At 47.9% G+C, this 21,684-nt stretch overlaps 1 protein-coding gene across 2 annotated transcripts in view; it reads right to left on the bottom strand.

The window, feature by feature from the left end:
• The window catches only part of ZDHHC18 (zDHHC palmitoyltransferase 18), a 137,144-nt gene that overhangs the window by 105,068 nt on the left and 10,392 nt on the right, over positions 1–21,684 (bottom strand). For both annotated transcript variants that reach the window (XM_086957620.1, XM_086957621.1), the window contains exon 2: positions 14,452–14,612. In XM_086957620.1, the coding sequence (XP_086813746.1) occupies positions 14,452–14,612 (161 nt within the window). The remainder of the gene's footprint in view (positions 1–14,451; positions 14,613–21,684) is intronic.

Below are 21,684 nucleotides of genomic sequence, written 5' to 3' on the forward strand. Positions count from 1 at the left end.
TCCCGCCGGGTTGGTATCTGTTCACGCGGGTCGCCGTGGCCCTGGGGGCTGTATCCGTGCCACTGTCCAGCCACGCTTCCACTTCATCTGGGTCTGTGAAGAAATGGGTTTTCTCCCCGGCTATCACTCTGAGTTTCGCAGGGAATAGTAAGGAGTACTGTAGGCCTTGTTGGCGCAGGCGTGTCTTCGCGGCTAAAAAGGATTGTCTCTGCCTTTGTACATGAATGGTGTAGTCCGGGAAGAACATTACTTTGGAGTTTTCGATTCTCACCTCCTCTAGCTTGCGTGTTTCTCTCAGTATGGAGTCCCGGTCTCTATAATTCAGGATGCGGAGGAGCATGGGTCTAGGGTTGGAGCCCGCAGCCAGGGGCGTAGTCGGTACTCTATGGGCGCGTTCCACCACGAATTGAGGCGAAAGTGAGCCCTCAGGCAGGATGGATGTCAGCCATTTTTCCATGTGCACCTCCGGTGTCCTCCCTTCCCATTTCTCCGGGACGCCGACCAAGCGTACGTTGTTCCTCCGCGCCCTGCCTTCTGCATCCTCGGCCCGGTCTTCAAGGAACTCCACTCGGTTCAGTAAGTCCTGTATTTGGGTATGCGACTGGCTGGCTTGGGGCTGGAGCTCCTTCACGGTTCCCTCCAGCGTCGAGGTGCGGTCAGCGAGTTTTTTGCACTACTCTGCACACTCATAACCTGCACTCGGCGCATTCTGCACTCTGCATCACAGGGAGCCTGTGGTAACAGAGAGCCCCAGATTTAAGCATGTGTCTCTAGTGAGGTGCATGGAGATTGCCCTTTCCCTTGCCATCCTCAGCTGTTTGTGGGATGTACATGGCCCAACTGAAGTAAAAAATAGCCAGTACAGTGTATTGTTCTCTCTGATCTTACACGCTGTGAAAGTTGCGGGAGCGCCGCTATGACCTCACAAACGAAGTAATGCAACGTTTTGTCTGGGTAATACCCAACTGCTGGTACAATACACCACGCACCTCCTCTGACATCTCCAACAGCAATGGAGGGCATTGTTCTAAGCATATGACATCACAAACAGGCGTGGGTATTAAGCGGTCTAAGCTCGTGACATCACAAGCACCAGTTGGAATGGAGCATGTTAAGATCGTGACGTCACAAACAAGCATTACAATGAAGCGTTCAAATCTAATGACATCACAAACAGCCGGTGACATGCACCGTTCTAAGCTCATGACATCACAAACAGCTGTTGGAGTGACGCGGTCTAACCTCATGACATCACAAACAATCATTACATTTAAGCGTTCTAACCTGATGACATCACAAGCCGCCAATGGAATGATTAATTCTAAACTCATCAAATCACAAACAGTTGTAAGGGAGCGCTCTAAGCCTAGAACATCACAGCCAGTCGGCGGTACACTGTTAGTCTGACCTCACATAGCCAGTGTAATGCAGGGTTGTAAGCTATGACATCACAAGTCATTGGAATGTAGCATTCTAAGCCTATGACATCAGTCATTAGAATGGAGCGTGCTCAGCCCATTGCATTACAAACGGCCACTGTAACAAGGTATTCTTTGTTTATGACATAACAGCCAGGCTACTAAATGGAACCTGCAGAGCCCGAGGAGTGTAAAAGCCGCCACGTAGTGTATGACTGAGAAAGACAAAAGGGGAGGGTCGTCCTTGAAACGCCTGCGTCTTCCCTAATGACCTCATGCTCACTGGCCATGCCCCTTCTGTAATTTCCGAAGGTAAACCTCTAGCAGGTGATGTTTACACGGAGAGTTAGAGCAGACCGGAGCAGGACGGGTGGAGCGACGCCACTTGCTGTGCAGGGGTGATGCCCAGCAGGTTAACAACCGACGGGGTCCGGACCGGACTGCAGATGATTGTGACGTCGGCAAGGTGAGGTAAGTGAGAAGGTGGCTCGTGGAGGGAAGAGAAACATGGTCCCAGACCTGCAGTGCTGGGGTCTTTGAGAGAGTCACTGGAGTCTATGCCACCAACCCCTCGTGGCTAAGGCGTGAAAAGGGCAGCATGTTTACCCCACAGCCCAGGCTTGTGCAACCCTCCATGTAATCCAGCCAGCGAGGCAGCTCAGTATCACAGTGCACCTGTGGCAGAGATCTTTGATTAATCTGCCAATTAGGATTACTGCAACCACCTCTGTTCTTCACCCTCATTAGCCGACATTAGAATAAGACTCAATACCTGGTTTTTCGAATGAGCCCTGCAACCCCATGTCTGGATGACTAACGCTATACAAATAATGATCGACTGGGGCGGGAGACTCCCTGTTTAAGCCAAAATACCATCATCTTGGCTGTTTCCCGCCTGAAATGATCTCCGTTTCAATAGAAGTCAATGTTGGAAATACATTCTCCCGATTATACATATATTTTAATCTCCCACTTTCGTGAGACTGGATGTCTGGGCCACCACGGGGAGAGGCGACCCTGACAAGAGGGAAGGTGTGAGGACACGAGATGAGGAATTCTGCCCTTTTCTAGACCGCACTCATGGTCGCCTCATGTTCAGGAGGATCGTTACCCTGCACGAGTCCCGGCTCATATCCACTAGTGGTTAGGATTGCTAGTTTACAACTATGCCCTTTATACCCCACTCTTCTCTCCAAGGTCAGAACGCTAAACTACAGATGCAAGACCCTCGCGTTTCTTACCCCCTCAAACAAATTTGGGAGTCTCTTCTCGGTGTACTACTAACAGTTGTGAACCTACCATGAATTTAACAATCCCACCGGCCTATCCTACTAACTTCTAGTCCGCTGTAAAACATGAAATCCCCTAGCCCAGTGAGCTCCTAACTATGACCCCCCCCTTCCCCCCCCCTTCCCCCCGAAACGTGGGGGCGCTCAGACACATTCATCATCTGCTATCGCCCCCCCCTGACCGTGGAGCGTGCAAACCGGCCGTGTTTTCGGAGGGGGGGGGGGGGATGGGGGGAAGGGGGGGGGCGAGAACTGTAGCTGATACATCATTAACACGCACCCACATTTGCAAGACTTCGATATTGAACGACTGCCCCTCACTACGATTCTTTTTCTTTTCATTAGCAGACGGCGTGCTCCCTCATGCCACTAGGGCTTGCTTCCGCTCCTCACTCGGGAGCAACAAGGACATGTACGTCTCATTTTCTCCCCCCCCCCCCATCCCCAATAAAGAAGCCTCGTCACCAGTCTTTCCCTGGTACCACAATCGCCCGCCAACATAAAACTGAGATTCATGATACTTCGTTAATCGAAACACCCCACCCAAGTCGAAAAGAAAACAGTTTTATCCTTGAACTACCAACACCTTCATAACCTCTGGAAAGCAAATGTAGATGTATACCTGCTGAGCATAACCTCTGGAAAGCAAATGTAGATGTATACCTGCTGAGCACAATTTGAATCACACTTTAGGAGTTATGCCCCGCACTCAAGAGGTACACCAGGAAATAACCATTCGCCCAAGGTGAAACGTATGCGGGCCTTGACAACCGCCCAGTGGAAAAAGAACATTCCAAATAAAATAACACCCGAGCCCCCTAGATCGGATGTTTATTTTATTTAAAAAAGGATCTTGGTTTCGCAGCGCAACTGTTCTACAGCTAGAATTGTATTTTTCTCACCTGATTTGTTGCGGCGGGGCTCTGAGAGCTAAGTCCGGAGCCGGGAGGCCTGCCGAGTAGCGGAGGCAGCTGGAGGCCAGAGCCGCCGACCGGGACACAGCGCTCAACAGCCACTGGCCCAGAAACGAGGTAAGGACGGGAAGGGCATCGGCAAAGGTCCGGGGGGCACCCACGGAAGCAGAGGGCGGCAGAGGAGGGAAGGCCTGCTGTGCGAGCCGGCGCTCAGCCAGAGAGAGAGGTGAGGGTGCTCGGGGGCCCCGGGGACTGGCCCTGGAAGACGCAACACAGCATGGTCCGTCCTGCACCGGAGGGACCCACAACGCCTGGTAGTGTCTGGCCCACGTCGGTAGTGCAGAGGGTCGGGGCCTTTGAGAGCGGCCCCGGAGGCACAGAACGAAGGGAGACGCCTGAAGTGACGGGGCTTGACATCGAGACACACACACACAGGAGAAACGGCACTGCGGGAACAGGGCGGCCCAGGCAGCGGTAGGGGGGCGGGAACGGGAGCCGAGGCAGCGGTAGGGGGCGGGAACGGGGCCGGGGAGACACGGAGAGCGGGAGAGGGGGTGGGAACCGGCAAACAAGCATTTAAAAAAGCAAGCACTCACCTGGACTTCTTCCGGGTGCCTTCAATGGCGGACCAGATTCGGGGGCGTTCCCGGCTTTCGCCTGACGTCGCGTGACGTCGGCAAAAGCCAAAGAATCTAGGGAACGCCCCCGTGTCTGGTCCGGCATTGACGGACAGGCCCCTCGTCCAATGGCTAGGCTCCATTTATGGAGCCAGCCAATGAATGACGAGGGCAAACCCACACACAGTACTCATTAGGTTTTTGCCTGCGCAAAAAAGATGCGCAGAGCGCATCTTTTTCGCGAGGCAAAACCTAAAAAAGCTCCAGACAGTTCAAAATGCAGCTGCAAGACTTCTGCTGAACGTCCCTAACCACAAATCAGTAGCTAAGGAAATTTAGACTTCACTGGCTTGCAGTGGCACAACAAATTAAATTCAAGTCATTATGCCTATCATAAAACGCACTGAGCAACACAGGACCACTATTTCTTAGAAATCTCTTTGCCTGGTATGAACCGTCCAGACAGTTACATTCCACAGGTGCTAGACTTATGAAAGTTCTGAGAATACGGTCCTCAAGCTGAAGTGGTCGAAGCTTCTCGTATGGCACCGCAAAACTCTGGAACATGCTCCCAATGGAGCTCAGAAGTGCAAGCTCCCGCCACCATCTTTAGAAAAGGTCTAAAAACCTGGATATTTCAGAACTAGATGCTTCGGCTGGGCTTACCGCAATCCTAGTGCCAGGACACTTCTGGGTATTCGCGCGCTCAATAAATCTTACTAACAGAACATGTCACTCAGATGTTTGGGCTATATCCTGATCAGAGCTCTTGCCAAGAGAAAAAAAAGCGCAGGACTAAGGTACAGGATGTCAGATTTTGATTTTTCCCCCCGTTTTAAGTATAGCTATGCCTTCTTTATTTAATATGGAGTGCTCACTCATAAACGATCCTACCTTCCGTAAAAAAAAACACAAAAACAATATTTACCTACATATTACCCCTCAGCAGGGCTCGTTTTTTTTGTTTGCTTTTTTAAATCTTTGCGCCTTTGCTTGTTACATTATATGGTGGCTATGTATAGAATCTGGTTACGTCTTCACCAATATGCAGATAATAACCGGATTAATTTGAGACTTGGTCTTTATAAATATTCTACACACTCTTGGCCACACTCCAGCCTGGTATTCAATCAAGCAACATCTGACTGAAGCCAAGTCTAATACAATCAAAAGACATGTTTCCGATTTATTTTCTACCCACATTAAACTGAACAACTTTCTACTGACTGGACCCACCAATTAAACAACTATTTGCAATGCAATAGGTCTCGCATTTGCAAGAGTTTGAGCTATTTTTATTGTAAATGACATTGCCTTTTATTTATGTTTTGGTTTTTGAAACAAATAAAAGCCATTGTCATTTACAATGCCAATAGGTCAAACTTGCGAAAATGCGAGACCTATTGCATTGCAAATGCTTGTTTTAAGCAGCCTACTCATAGGATAGGTAATAGGGACTGCCTCTAACACTTCCTGCTCACATTGAGGGGTGTTTACGCTGCATCTTGCACTGCCTGCCCTGCTCACAGTGAGTGAGGGGTGCAGCATCTTACACTATATGCTTAGAGCACGAGAGGAGCAAATTGCACTGTTGGCACTGTATCTTGCTGTGCGTGCTCACCGCTGGAAAGCTGTGCAATCCCTTGGACACAGGCACTGCATCTTACAGTGCAAACTTACAGCATACTTCTGAAGAGGCATCGCGCCCTACGCTGCTTGGTCACGAGAACAGACGTGCAAACTGCACATGGCACTGCATTTTTAGACGCAAGATCACATGCTTGAGATGGTCACGCTACAGTGGGGATCACACTGCAACTCGTCATTTAACCTACTCTCTGGTGACGGCATGAGTTAAGCGCACTGCACTGGAGGCTGCATAGGGCAAGGTGGTGTAATGGAGTGCACATGCAGTGTAAGATGCAGCGCCCACAGCTGTGCAAGCTTCGCACGTTAAGATGGCAGTGTAGGATGTCACTAGTTATGTGCTCACCCCACTGTCTCACCAGGCAGGGTGTGCACCTTCCACTGCCTACGCACTGCATTGGACGCTCACTTACTAATTAATGGCCGTTTGGAAGCTAGATCGTGTAAATACATATCAAACAACATCAATAGCTCTACACTGTGTCACTGCACAAAGCTAATAACAGGAGACCGGCCTGTGACGCGGAAAGGGTTAAATATGGTCAGTGAGCACGCTGCCAGTGCACAGCATGAGACAAACACTGTCGTGAAAACGCCGGATTCAGCACATACTTGTGAGCAGGACAACATGTGCACACTGAAAGAGAGCTCTGCTTTGTATGCTGCGTGGTCATGGACTGAGACCCGGACACTGCGCTGGGGCACTGCACTGTATCTTCCAAAGTCTTGATGCGGCGTGGTACTTCTTGCATCATGAGACATGCACATTAGCTCCGCATCTTAATAGTGAACACACTGTTCACAAATGGAGACTTCCCGACTGAACACGGACAGTGCATCTTACACTGTCAGCTTACAGCACAGTAAATGTCCAATGTACGGGGGCCTGTCTTTTACACTACCTGCTTGCATTGCATACATGTCAGCTGCACTGGAACACTTCAACCTACACTGCATGCTTACATCATAATACACATCGACTGCAATTCTGCACTACAATAGAGCTTTATATGATCTCAGCTTGCTCACAGCAATAGACTTGCATATCGAATTTGCCAAATATATATACGCCCTGCCTCCCGCCGCATCATGCTATATGTAAATGTAAATGTATTGCGATTTATATAGCGCACGTATCACCCGAAGGCATCAAGGCGCTTGCTTAGGGAACCCGTCCCGGTATTCCCCTGTGAGATACCCCAGCAGGGTATCCGCAAGGTGAAAGCCAGGCATCCCGCCGCGAGGGGCCGTTGTGGAGATTAAGCAAGCTATTGCCCAGAGTCGCAGAGTGTGAACCCGTGAATCGAGTAGGCACCGGAGCGAGAATTGTCGAGTCCATGGACATTTTTAGGACTCAAGATCCTGCCAAGCCGCACACATGCATGCGTTTGTCAAAACCCAAAAGGAACAAAAAACTGAATATTCATAAACCACTACATCCTTTCAAAATCACTCCCCTCGCTAAACATCAAAACCTCCTGTGTATCTCCAAACAAAATCCCATCTTCCCCCACGTCCAACAATTTAAAGTGAGTTACCATGTTGAAGCCACTGCCAGCAGCCTAACTTCCGCGTTCACCTCTTTCAGTAATTTTGGTAATCATACCGTCATGCTGCTGTTCGTTCCCGTATTTTAAACTGAGCTCTGACCTCCATGTAACCAATCATTCTCAATCCTCCCACCCGTGGCTCAACACTCCTCAGCTGTGCCTCGATGACCAGTACGATAACTAAAACATCAGCTCCCATAATGCACTCAGCAAAATCAATCCATAGTTAAACCAAACTAAACCCACGAGTGAACTAGCACATGCAAAATAAGCAACCATTATCCATGACAAAACCCATGTCTCCCTTACTCTCCCCACCCTACGCCAGCACCCATTTATGGCAAAGAAAACTTCATAGTATATAAAAGTAAAATAAACAGCATTATATAAATCACAGCAATAAACAAGCGCTTCGGGTAAAGTCAGCTCTATATAAAAACGCATTAAATACATAAATAAATAAGAAAAAAAATAAAGACAGCAGCGAGCACGGAAGACCATTATTGACAACAAGCTTAGGCAGGGAGATAAGCGAAACAGAAAGCAGCTTAGTATCCGGGCTGTGAGGAGACATGGGAGGGCGGGGGCTGACCGAGCATGCGCGCCATTTCCAACTTTCAATATGAAGAGGGAGCCCCGGCGCCAAAGCGAAGTGCGGGAGCTGAAGTCCCGGGTACCAGGAGGGGGCCCGGGTGAAGATCAGCGGATAGCACTGCGGGGCTCCCATGCCTAAGGGGAGAGTCCCACGTCATGCTGGCAGAGGAACTGGAGTGCTCTGGAAAAGCGCCGCAGCCAGCTGCTGAGCAGTATCCCCCGCAGACATGGTGAGTAGGGTTATCTCCATTCATCTAATGGTTGTGCTGTTTGGGGGGGGGGGGGTGATTGGGGGGGTGTTGGGGGGGGGGTGATTGGGGGGAGGTGTGTGTGGTTGTGTGTGTGTGTGTATGAAGGTGTGTGTGGTTGTGTGTGTGTGTGTATGAAGGTGTGTGTGGTTGTGTGTGTGTGTGTATGAAGGTGTGTGTGGTTGTGTGTGTGTGTGTATGAAGGTGTGTGGTTGTGTGTAGGAGGGCGTGTGTGTAGGAGGGCGTGTGTGTAGGAGGGCGTGTGTGTAGGAGGGCGTGTGTGTAGGAGGGCGTGTGTGTAGGAGGGCGTGTGTGTAGGAGGGCGTGTGTGTAGGAGGGCGTGTGTGTAGGAGGGCGTGTGTGTAGGAGGGCGTGTGTGTAGGAGGGCGTGTGTGTAGGAGGGCGTGTGTGTAGGAGGGCGTGTGTGTAGGAGGGCGCGCGTGTAGGAGGGCGCGCGTGTAGGAGGGCGCGCGTGTAGGAGGGCGCGCGTGTAGGAGGGCGCGCGTGTAGGAGGGCGCGCGCGTAGGAGGGCGCGCGCGTAGGAGGGCGCGCGTAGGAGGGCGCGCGTAGGAGGGCGCGCGTAGGAGCGCGCGCGCGTGTAGGAGGGCGCGCGCGTGTAGGAGGGCGCGCGCGTGTAGGAGGGCGCGCGCGTGTAGGAGGGCGCGCGCGTGTAGGAGGGCGCGCGCGTGTAGGAGGGCGCGCGCGTGTAGGAGGGCGCGCGCGTGTAGGAGGGCGCGCGCGTGTAGGAGGGCGCGCGCGTGTAGGAGGGCGCGCGCGTGTAGGAGGGCGCGCGCGTGTAGGAGGGCGGGCGCGCGTAGGAGGGCGGGCGCAGGAGGGCGCGCGCGCGCAGGAGGGCGCGCGCGCGTAGGAGGGCGCGCGCGTGTAGGAGGGCGCGCGCGTGTAGGAGGGCGCGCGCGTGTAGGAGGGCGCGCGCGCGTAGGAGGGCGCGCGCGTGTAGGAGGGCGCGCGCGTGTAGGAGGGCGCGCGCGCGTAGGAGGGCGCGCGCGCGTAGGAGGGCGGGCGCGCGTAGGAGGGCGGGCGCAGGAGGGCGCGCGCGCGTAGGAGGGCGGGCGCGCGCAGGAGGGCGCGCGCGCAGGAGGGCGCGCGCGCAGGAGGGCGCGCGCGCGTAGGAGGGCGCGCGCGCGTAGGAGGGCGCGCGCGCGTAGGAGGGCGCGCGCGCAGGAGGGCGCGCGCGTAGGAGGGCGCGCGCGCGTAGGAGGGCGCGCGCGCGTAGGAGGGCGCGCGCGCGTAGGAGGGGGCGCGCGCGTAGGAGGGGGCGCGCGCGTAGGAGGGGGCGCGCGCGCGTAGGAGGGGGCGCGCGCGCGTAGGAGGGGGCGCGCGCGCGTATGAGGGCGCGCGCGTAGGAGGGCGCGCGCGTAGGAGGGCGCGCGCGTAGGAGGGCGCGCGCGCGTATGAGGGCGCGCGCGTAGGAGGGCGCGCGCGTATGAGGGCGCGCGCGTAGGAGGGCGCGCGCGTAGGAGGGCGCGCGCGTAGGAGGGCGCGCGCGCGTATGAGGGCGCGCGCGTAGGAGGGCGCGCGCGTAGGAGGGCGCGCGCGTAGGAGGGCGCGCGCGCGTATGAGGGCGCGCGCGTAGGAGGGCGCGCGCGCGTAGGAGGGCGCGCGCGTAGGAGGGCGCGCGCGTAGGAGGGCGCGCGCGTAGGAGGGCGCGCGCGTAGGAGGGCGCGCGCGTAGGCGGGCGCGCGCGTGCGTATGAGGGCGCGCGCGTATGAGGGCGCGCGCGTATGAGGGCGCGCGCGTATGAGGGCGCGCGCGTATGAGGGCGCGCGCGTATGAGGGCGCGCGCGTATGAGGGCGCGCGCGTATGAGGGCGCGCGCGTATGAGGGCGCGCGTGTATGAGGGCGCGCGTGTATGAGGGCGCGCGTGTATGAGGGCGCGCGTGTATGAGGGCGCGCGTGTATGAGGGCGCGCGTGTATGAGGGCGCGCGTGTATGCACGTGCGTATGTGCGCGCGTGCGTATGTGCGCGCGTGCGTATGTGCGCGCGTGCGTATGCGCGCGCGTGTATGCGCGCGTGTGTATGCGCGCGTGTGTATGCGCGCGTGTGTATGCGCGCGTGTATGCGCGCGTGTATGCGCGCGTGTATGCGCGCGTGCGTATGCGCGCTTCTGTGCGTATGCATGTGTATGCGAGTGTGTGTATGCGCGCGCACTCTTTTGAAGGAGGCTGACTTGCTTTAGAAGCGGGACAGGAGATGGGCACAGCGCGTGGGTGTACGTGCGCGCACACATGCTGAAATCGCCGACGGCCCTGCACATGCCCATCCCTTGTCCCAGTTCCAGAGCAAGTGGATAATAAAGGCTTCGCTGGACATCAGCGTTTCGCACTGCTTACACCAGCTCGCCCTAAAAAGATAAGAATGTTCCATGTAAACGTCACAACCATAATATTCCTTTGCTTTACCTTCAATACCTCACTAAAACTTGAAGCACACAACAAGGTCCTACAAAGTCATCTGACTCTTCAATAAGTGGTTGCAGAATGAGCCTTGTAATATAATGTATAGGATATGGTAACCCACTCCAAAGAGTCTTTTCCAAGTTGCATATTTCTCCTCAAAAAGCCATATTCCATTCTGCCACTCTCTTGTCACAAACACTGAGATGTTTGATCATATGGCCATCATTTGGAGCTTTTTCAACTGCCTGCCTACAGAAGTCAACAGGATCTACACAACAGCTTGCGTCACGCATGAAGCCTTAAACATGGACGCCTCAACAATCTGGCTCCAAAAACGTTATGGAAAACAAGAAAGCAAGACATATCTCTGCATTGAGCCTCCCCAATTCAGCACAGCCAACATGTACTGATCCATCTGGCGAAATGTCTCTAGAAACTAGAAAGAACTACCAAGATAATTATCAGTTGTTAAAGAATGTTTTAAACAATAGTTAAATACCTCAATCACACTAACACCACCCTTGAACTTATCTTTCATATCTCACTCCCATTTTACAAAGTCACTTGGAAAAGAAAGTCTCCAACCACACCCACATTCTACAAGTTCTGGTGTTATCAGCTCTCTTAAGATGCTTTCCTAACATTGTAAATTATTTCTATATATCCTGAAATTATGGTATTTCCCTTACGTTACACAGTATACAGGCGTCTGACGTCATACAGGAGGGTCTGGTTTGTGCTACATGCAAACAGTAGAAAAAAAATACTTCTGGCCAACAAGACTGAAAAGCTCTTCCCCATAGGACATAGCACCACCTACTGCAAAACACCCCTCCTCAACCTAAACTCCCACTAGTTGAGGGACCATCAGACAAACTGTTAATAAATAGTACCAAGTCGATAACATGTTACTGCTCTATGAATCACCCCGTACAATAAGGAAGACATTTTGTTTTGATTAACCACTTGGATGCTAGGCGTTTTCCCGCTGTGTGCTGGAAAATGCCATTTTAGTGGCACCATGACTAGCTCAGCTCGTCATCAGCACACGACCCCCGTGGGTGATGACGAGCTGAGCTCGTCATATGCATCGAAGGGGTTAATATAAATGCTGCATTTATGTAAAGGGAACATGATACAGGGCATCAAACTCAAACAAAATGTTCAAAGCCATATTTAAGTAGAATAAAATTGATTATGTGGCATGGGGATACCATTCATTAGACCAATGCAAGAAACCAACAGACTGTACAAGAATCTAAAACTGTTCAGGCTCACAAAAGGCACCTTCTAAATGTGTTGCACGACAGTCTATTCACTATTCAAAACAAATCCTCAGATTGACCAAACATCAGCGAAAACAAAACAGATTTCTAACCTGCAATCAGAAACGAGCACGAACAAGCAGCAAGGGTTCAAAATAACTAAGCCACTACCGAAAATCTGAAAAATTTCAGGCATGTCACATTCAGCGCAGCAGTTGGAGGGTGCCATTAAGAAGCCAAAAGGTGTCTTTGTAGGGCGGATACGATCAGAGAGGACGCCGTAGTGGTATCTCTGGACGCCGCTTCGGCATTCGACACCATTGAATGGCCCTACATGTTTGCTGTGCTTCGCAAACTAGGACTTGGCCCGGAATTTATTAAATGAGTGCGCCTCTTATATTGTCAACCGTTGACACAAGTGGTCATTAATAACCGGATATCCCCCGTCTTTTCTCTTGGTAGGGGCACCAGGCAAGGCTCCACTCCTCGTTGCCTTAGCCTTGGAACCTCTGGCAGCATGGATCTGTCAGGACCCCGCCAATAGGGGCCATAAATGGACATATGGGTGGTAGGTTTGCAGGTTACATGATAAACTGGTCCAAATCTGTGCTCTGCATTCTTAGTGGGCAGCGACCTCACCTTCCCCGGGGTTGCCAGCTGACGGAGGCTATAGACAGCTTTATCCAGAGACCTATCACAATTTTATGACATTAACCTTCGGACACCACTAGCAAGTCTTAAATCTGACGTCCAGTACTGGAAATTGATCCCCTTAACCCTCCTGAGACGTGCTGCCCTATTCAAGATGATGTCCCTCCCCCGACTTTTGTACGTGCTACAGAATACTCACCTTACGGTCGCGGCGTCATACTTCAGGGAACTGGAGGGTACAGTGTGGGATCTGCTATGGGAGGGTAAACACCCCCTGCATCGCCACACAAACTCACACTGGGGTGGTTTGATGGGGGCATTGGCCTCCCAGACATGAAAAGATATTACTGGGCCTCGCAGCTCGCTGCCATTAACCAATGCACTTATAGACTGCATGACGACCCGGCATTTCGGATCGATCGTTGGTTCCTCCCTGGGGGTGGGTTCTGAGGGTGCGTTGTATACGAAATCTCAGAAAATAGCCTTGTCCGGCCCGACCAAACATGACGTGTAAGTATGGAAGGACGCCACTAAAAGACTAGGTTGGGAGGGAAAGCTCACTCAAGAGACGCCACTATGGCATTGTAACCAGCTGGGTCGGCTGTCTCGCTCCTTGGGCTTCGACAAATGGGATATCATTGGTATTTCCAGAATTGGGGACCTTTGGAAATCATGCGATGTCATGCCCTTTTCCCAATTGAGTCAAGAGTTCAAAATGGCCAACTCTGTACATTTCTGGTACCTCCAAATTAGGCACGCCTTACTCGCAGTTCTCCCTAAAAGGTACAGTTCTCCCTGATCCCTCCCCTCTGGAGGACAGGATCTTAGATCGTGACTTGCCAGAAAAAGCCATCTCTCATTTATAAGAAGCTTATTGACAACATGACTGATCCCCTGACCCGCCTGAGAGGTAAATGGGACCAGGATTTCGCTGGCTTGGAGAATAAGGAGTGGCGGGCCGCAGTCGCTTCTCCCTGTGAAGTCGCCATCTCCTCCAGACTCTGATTGGTCCAACTAAAAATCCTCCATAGAACATATTTGTGCAGACCCTCATTGGTCCATATGGACTATGCCCAAGACAGTGGCTGTGCACAACAAGGCGGGCAAGAGGGCACCTTCATCCATACACTCTGGGAATGTGCGACAATTCAAAAATTCTGGGAGGGGGTGGTACTCATGATGGAGGGAGTATTCGGATAGCACATACAGTGCAACATCAAATTGATTATGTTGAACATTTGGGACCCCACTGACCTTAAGGCCAAGGAGAGGATCTGGGTTACTTTGGGTTTCATGGCAGCCAAGTGGAATATCGCGTATTGCTGACTGGGCCAGGGATATGGACTGGTGTATGGTGACAGAGATACCTATTTATGTTTCCAGGGGATGCCTGAAGAAGTGGTCGCAAATATGGGAGCCTTGGAACACCTTCCGGGGGGAAGCTACGTGTACCACCGGGGAGCCGGGATGATAGTTTTGCTAATGGTGGATAGTGTGGTATTCCAGAGCACAATCATATTGTACTGTGGTAAAGGGGTTCTCAATGTCTTGTTGCTCTGCGTGTTACTGATTACCAGTAAAATGCTGTGTCCTAATTGTCTACATGCCAATTTTTCAATAAAAAGTGTTCATAAAAAAAAAAGACAAAAGGTGACATGGCAGCAGAGGACAATATGTGCATGGGAGCACTGTTGAGCTCTCAAATTTAGTGAATGCTGGCTCGCCCATCATGAGTGGAAGATTCACAACGATGAGAACCCATGTTAAATTAAAATACATACAAATATATACAAACATACACACAAGCCAAAGACATGGAAAATAAATGCAGCATCCTTACCTATCTGCTTCTCTAGGTCTGCAGCCTCACATGGAGTGGCTCTGGGCAAGATTCCTGGATCGCTGAAACTGGTTCGCAACAGTGAACTGATGACGAAGAAGAAAAGGATCCCTCCAATGATAGGTATAGCAAGTGTCAAATGGCGGGTCAGGAAAGGACAACTGCAAACAGAAGCCACAGGCAATCAGATACCAAATGGAAGCTGTACCCACAAAGATCAAATCAGGTCACTACACAATTATTGGAATAAGTTGCTTCCCGTTCTAGTTCCTTCATGTCAAACATTATTCCCTCTGAGCGAATGACCTTACTTTTCAAGTCGTGCCCCAAAATGGTAGCTATTTTCTAAGCAACTCTTCTATTACCCAAGCAATGCACCTTACTTTGGATGATGATTAATCATTACGGTCACTCTACAGTCCCAACTACTACATTTCCACACTTGGCGCACACAAAGGAAAATAAATATCTGAGTTTGTGAAACCCATAAGTCATCTCATTTATACTGGACATCACCCAAAGGACCCAGTATACCACAATGGGCAGATCTAGAGAAATACTGAGCACAATTTGGAACTAGAGATCCTACATAGAAACAGCTGCAGAGTTGGGCGACTTAACCTATGATATTTCAACTCCCTGCAGACCCCAAAAGAGATCAATTAGGAGGACAACCCTGCCTACCCTTCAATTATACTTCAGCTAGTACTTCTAAAAAAAATACATATGTAAATACAGCTCAGAGGGACGTTGTCTTCTCTTATGTCCTTTATTTTTTCAGCACATAGTTATTGATAATACTTAATATCTTTTGGCCTCATAGTAAACAATTGTTTTTAATAAACATACTAGCTCATCCTCTGACACTCATACTGACTCACTCATTCTTCCATACAATCAATCGTACATGCACATAAACGGTTTTTCATGTCCATAACAAAAAGGGTATTTTTGTTATATCAGTACCACTGCACATCTATACATTCATATAATACACAAGTGGGCATGTGCATTTCATCAAAAGAGTTCACTTCACTCTAACGGTAGTTATCTTAAATTCATTAACAATATGTATTGTTCATCAGTTTCTGATTTTCCTTAAAAAAATACAGTTCTGTTCGTCCACTACTTTTTTGTTTATTGTGGCTTTAAACAGAACTATCAATGCGCATTTCTGCATGAAACGCCTTCATCAGTACCGCCACATTTTCATAGACCCACTCTGTATCCAAGTGACCTGCAAAAACATAATATAACGCTCTGTTGAGATACACAAACAAATTGAAATGGATATCTATTAAGAAAGTTTAAAAAGGCAAAAACCACCTACAAAGGTCCTCCTCCAAAGGGTAAAACCATGACCCATGCATGGAATAACAACAAAATAATAGTAAATCCACAGTAAACTCAAACAGTGGGAAAGGCCAATTATACAGTGAATTGTGTGTGATACCAAAGAAGCCCAACACCAAGAAGCAATATGGTGAAGAAAATTACTTTCTGTGTGAGTCTACCGCAGAAAAATGGAATATGTTGCTCAAAGACTTTGTAATATAAAACGCTTTGGATCAGTCTCAACATGTTCCAAAGAATACCTGCTTAGACCAAAGAAATGCTACTGTGTGCAGGAAAAGCCAAGTGGACAGAGAATAGTCTTCACTGAATATTGAGACTGTCTTGGGGTAAAAAACCATTTGCAATACAACTGGTCTCGCATTTGTCTAAGTTAGAGCTTTTGGCGCTGAAAATGGCAATGTTTTTTACTTTTTTTTTTTTTTGATGGAGTGATTATATTTGCACGGCGCCGAGAACCTGAAAATGGAAAAATAGGGTGCGAGGCAGGGGAGACAAAAGTAATATGCTGCCTCAAATAAAAACGTAACAGTTTCTAAGCAAAATGTTTAAGATCTTGCAATGCAATGAGAAGAGGGTCAGTGTGTCACAGAGAGACTGATGATTTTAAAAGGGTGCTTTATGGTGTCGGGGATAACTCAGCTTGCAAGCCAGGTGTTGATATTTATGGTACAAGTGACCTAAATTTCTAAAAAAAGGAAAATGAACAAATGATGAACGGAATGCTGAACAATGCAAACATTCACCCCCCAGTCACAAATATCTGGGTTTAATCCATTGTTCTTTTGCTCACCACAACACCCCAGTTTGGACCCAGCCATATATAGATCAGTCTTGACCATGTTCCACACGAGAACAGTCCATCCCGAACTGCCAAGCCAGGTCCTCCCTGGACCCGCCACAAGCATCCTGAGACCGGTTTCGGAGGACCACTCCTAATCAGCCAGGTTAGCTTGAATCCAGTGCAGCAGTGAGCACAGGACCAATGTCTGGACATACCGTTCCTACTTAGTGCAACAAAAGCAAAAGGAACAAATGTAGGACGGCATGCTGAACAATGCAAACATTAACCCCCAGTCACAATGATTTCTAAGCATGCCTTGCGGTAACGTGCTTCAAATGTCAGCAAAAACATAATATGGAAGGGGTATCACGCTGCAGGCCTATAGTAATTTGTTTCTTGCTGTCACTTGAGCGAACTAAGGCAAACCCTTGGCGAGAACATCTCTCTATTCCCCGATCCTGGGAGTGTTATTCTGCGACTTCTGGGTTTCAGGAACAAAAAAGGGCTGAGACCCTAGTGAAGACAAAGGTGCCACTCGCGTAAGCATTAAAGTTTCCTTTGCCTTGTGGGGCAATTTTTCACGCTTTTTATCTTAAACTTTGTGAGCATTACAATCAGAAAGTTTACATTTAAAACAAGTAGTTAAAGTGCAGCGCTCGTGAAAAAGGCGCCACAAGAGCCTTGAAAGTACTGCGTGCCGGGCCGCCATTTTGCAGAAAAAACAACAGTTATTAAATGATTAGATCAAAATCCAATTTTCAATGCCATGTGGAGTACTTTCCCAAGCCACTGGGACCTCGAACCAATCTCCAGCCGCCAGCACCAACGCACAATTATGGGAGGCAAACAAATTGCACAGAGGAGTAACCTAGCCTGCGGGCCTATTACTTGCAGCCAATAGGGGAGAGTTTGCTATTTAAAGTACACCTAACGCACATGCCGGCTAACTTTAAAAAAAATTAAAAGCTAAGATGTAAAAGTGCAGACCTATTTGCAATTGGTCTTGAATTTGTTAAAGTTCTAAGCATTTAAAATGACTTTTTTCCTTTTGAGTTTCTATTTGCAGTGGTGTGATTATATGTAATGTGCCGAACGACTGCGACGCCAGCAGTCTCAAACTGTAGAGTGTCGGATTCCGTGAAATTTCGCGGAATCCAACACTCGGAGGCTGGAACTCTCTTTTGTCATTTCCAAGCGGCATGATTAAAAGAGGAATTTTAACATTGCGTCCGAACAAGGGTGCGGAGATAACGCGTGAGATAAACCGAACGATAGATGTGGAACACGAATGCACGTGAATTTAGGAGTTACTCATATAAAGAAGCCACGGACTAGTAACGTGTGCGATACAGCCAGACTTTATTTACGCGAACACCTGGCATGCCTTGGAATAATTAGACAAAAAAAGTAATTACACACATTCAAATTCAAATTCACTCCTCAATTTTTGAATACGAGTAAAACGAGTGAGACGCCCAGAAGTGAACAAGGAATAGAATAACTCGGAGATAAAAAGGAGGAAAATATTAAATCATGCAGAGACAGATTAAGTTGTTGTCTTGAAAAAGATGGTGTGACAAGTGGAAAGTCATCGAAATTCGTCGACGCTATTAGGTGTACAATCTAAAGGATCGACACAATAGTGTTAAATACAGATTGAATCATTGTATTGAGCACAGTGTTCTCGAATCACATTTGATGTACATTGGTATTTGACAAGTATTGTGTCTTACACTTTGTCTGTCTTGCTTATGCAGGTCATAATTGTTATGTGTTAGCAATCTATTTTTATGTGAATTGTATGTTTTTAATGTATGAAGCAAGGATTGATTTAATTGTGTTATCTGTATAACCTTATGAAGTTTTTTTTGTGTTCATTATACATTTTAAATAAAGTGTAAATGTAATATGTTATGTAGTTCTGAATAATTCAGTATTCTGTCAATCACTGTATTTTAATTATTGCTTGATTGTTGGGTCAAGGGAATCTTATTTCTTCTTGGTACATGTACCTCAATTCCCTTGATAGCTTAAGGGGTCCCTCATTTATTTTTGGTAATATTGAATTCAGGAGGTCTTGCAGACCGCGCATGCACGCTTTAACTCGACCTAAAAACTACTGTGGAAAAACTCTACCTGCTTTCCTACACGAATGGCCATAGATAGGAAAAGATAGTCGCTAACAATGTGAAGTAGAGCGCCTGGTCTCTAAGGGCCGCTAAATGGAACCCTGGAAGTAGATAAAGAAAGACAATTTGGGTATAAATGTGCTTCTTTGCAAAGATTTTTACTGCTAAAGATTTTTTACCCCCGAGACTGAGATCTTCTCTTAATATTGAAAGTGTGTTCTCTCTTTTTGGCATGTTCTGCAGTCAGCAGCATTTTGTTGGTCTTAGAAAGTATTCTTTGGTAAATATTAAGACTGATCAAAAGATTTTTAAAAGACAAAGTCTTCGAGCAACCGATTATGTTTATTGTTGGTAGGCTCGTACAGAAAATTATTTTATTCACCATGTAGCTTCTTGGTGTTGGGCTTCCTTGATGTCAAACAAGTCACTGTATATATTGGCCATACCCACTGTTTGAGATCACTGCCGATTTACTATTTTTTTGTGGTTGCTCCATGCATGGGACATGGTTACACCCTTTGGAGGACCTTTTTATGTGGATTTTGCCTTTTTAAACATTCTCAATTGATCTCTGTTTGAATGCTGAGACATGTGTTGTTAGTATTGTATAAAGCCACAAAAAGAATTGGAGGACCAGAACTGTATTATTTAAAATAAAGGAAAATATGAAACTGATGTAGCCATTGAATGAATAAAGGTTTTTCATGAATTTAACATTTCTACAAGTAGAGAGACGTGAACTATTTTGATTAAATACAGATGCCAACTTCTGCATTATATGAATATATAGAGTTACGGTGGTACGGATATAGCACAAACGGCCCTTTTCGTTATGATATGAAAAACTTTATGTACACTAGTTATCGTATGGAAGAATGAGTATGTGTTGGAGGATGAGTTAGTATGTTTTGTATAACTGAATATTTCTGTTTCCTAGGAGACTTGTGTTTGAAACACTCAGGGTGGATTGTCTGGCTATGAAGATATAAAATGGTTTCATATCCAAACAAGCATTTGCAATGCAATAGGTCTCGCATTAGGAAAGTTTGAACTATTGGTATTGTAAATGACAATTTTTTTATTTATGTGTTGGTTTTGAAAATAGCGAAATTAATAGCTTTTTCATTTACAATGCCAATGGTTATAACTTTCGCAAATGTGACACCTATAGCATTTGTAATGCAATATGTGTTGCATTTACGTGACTTACATGTATTGATATTAGGAGTTTGTTTACTTTAAACACGTGAATTCCCCTAAACATTCATTAAGCAGGATAGCTCTGTTTATATTGCCCCTGCTGTCTGTTTCTAGCAGAGAGGAAGGAGCTAAAGAAGCAGGATGCACGTGCAGTTTTTTTTTTTTAAAGGAGGTGTTACTGAAAGAGGATGACTCTGGCGGCCTTGTGGCACAGTGGCGCCTGTTGTCTGTTCGCAGCTAAAAGTTGCTAATTAAGCATTGTAGCTGTGGAACTAAAAACATTGACATCGAAATGTGCACTAGAAGTGTAAAAATTATTTATTTTTAAAAAAGTCAGCCTAAACACACAATTTCTGTAACCTTAGTTTGCAAAAAAATTTAACTTCTACAACTAATCACACGCGAAAGTTAAATTAAATGCCAGAACAGAAGGAGGACAGACAGGTAGCTGTTTAATTCTTTGGCAAAGTATGTTTAATCTTCAACGTTTGCTAACTGGCTGGCGTTTTCACTCTCCTCCCTCTGACCCGGCTTTTAATAACCACATAATTGTGTAGCGTTTCCTTTTTTTATTCCATTATTGTGCTTATACATGATGCAATGTCCATAACATAACAGCGGCTGTATGCAAATAAATAAAGTGACATTGAATGCGAGCGTGGAAGGACGCAACTACAAGCTGACAAGGACAAAGAGAGACGGGTTAGAAAAGGGAGAGTTATAGTAAAAAAAGTTTAAAATGTACATCCAAATTAAATAAAATATTTGTTTTCTACCTTTAAAAAAAATGGAACACTTGACATTATTCAATCAGTGGCACGCAAAGTAAACGTGGCCAGTGGACGGTGTGTTTTGCGGGTTTTTTTAATCTAAATTTAAAAGTGCTCCCGGGAAATGTGCGATTGTATCGTTTTTACCCTGCTGAATAAAGTTACGAATAATTGAATGTAAAGCGCAGGAACCGAGCAGAGTAGACATTTTAATGTTAGTGGCGAAGCTACAAATAATTATTTTTTTAACAAAGCGCTTAACTGTAGTCCTAATCTGAGCGTGCGTGTGTATTAGCAGCAGTGTTTGCAAAAAAGTAAAATTAAATGCCGGGACTGAAGAAGCTCCCTCTGACCTGCATGAACAGTGATTCCTTTAACTGAAAGTTCAATTAAATGCGAGGTGAAGAACAAACAAGCTCTCGGCATTGCTGTGGAGGGGGCGGGGGAGTTCATTCCTTTCAAGTCTGATGCGAGGGAGCGGCAGCTTTTGAAGTCTGATGCAGAGTCACAAACAAATGGTGGTGCGTGATGTGGCTGGCGATGATGTGCAAGCGCCTGGCTCACATGAACTGTACGCGATCCGCAGCTAGGTAGACTTTTCGGACCGCTTACTATAATCGCCGGGAAGTGTGGCTCAATGATTAGTACTGGGGTGAATGTATGACATTGTTCTACATTCTGTCCATCAACTGTGTTTTTTGCAATTTTCACCCCGAGTGTGCTGGGTATACTCAGACGTGAGTCCCAGGCTCTCCACACCACTGGAGTTAAGCCATCCAGGCTGATGAAGGCTGATAGCCAGAAACCGGTCCTTGGATGCTTGATTCCGGTCTGGGAAAGACATGGTTTGGTAGTTCGGACTGGACTGTTCCCATGAGGCACAGGGTCAGAGCTGATTTGCATATAGCCAGTGTCTAACCCAGGGTGGTGTGGAGTGCAAAAAACGATGGATTTAGGCCCAGATCCTTGTACTGGGGTGAATGTATGACATTGTTTT

Source organism: Lissotriton vulgaris, chromosome 2_1, assembly GCF_964263255.1.
Source record: "Lissotriton vulgaris chromosome 2_1, aLisVul1.2, whole genome shotgun sequence".
Taxonomy (NCBI): Eukaryota; Metazoa; Chordata; class Amphibia; order Caudata; family Salamandridae; genus Lissotriton; species Lissotriton vulgaris.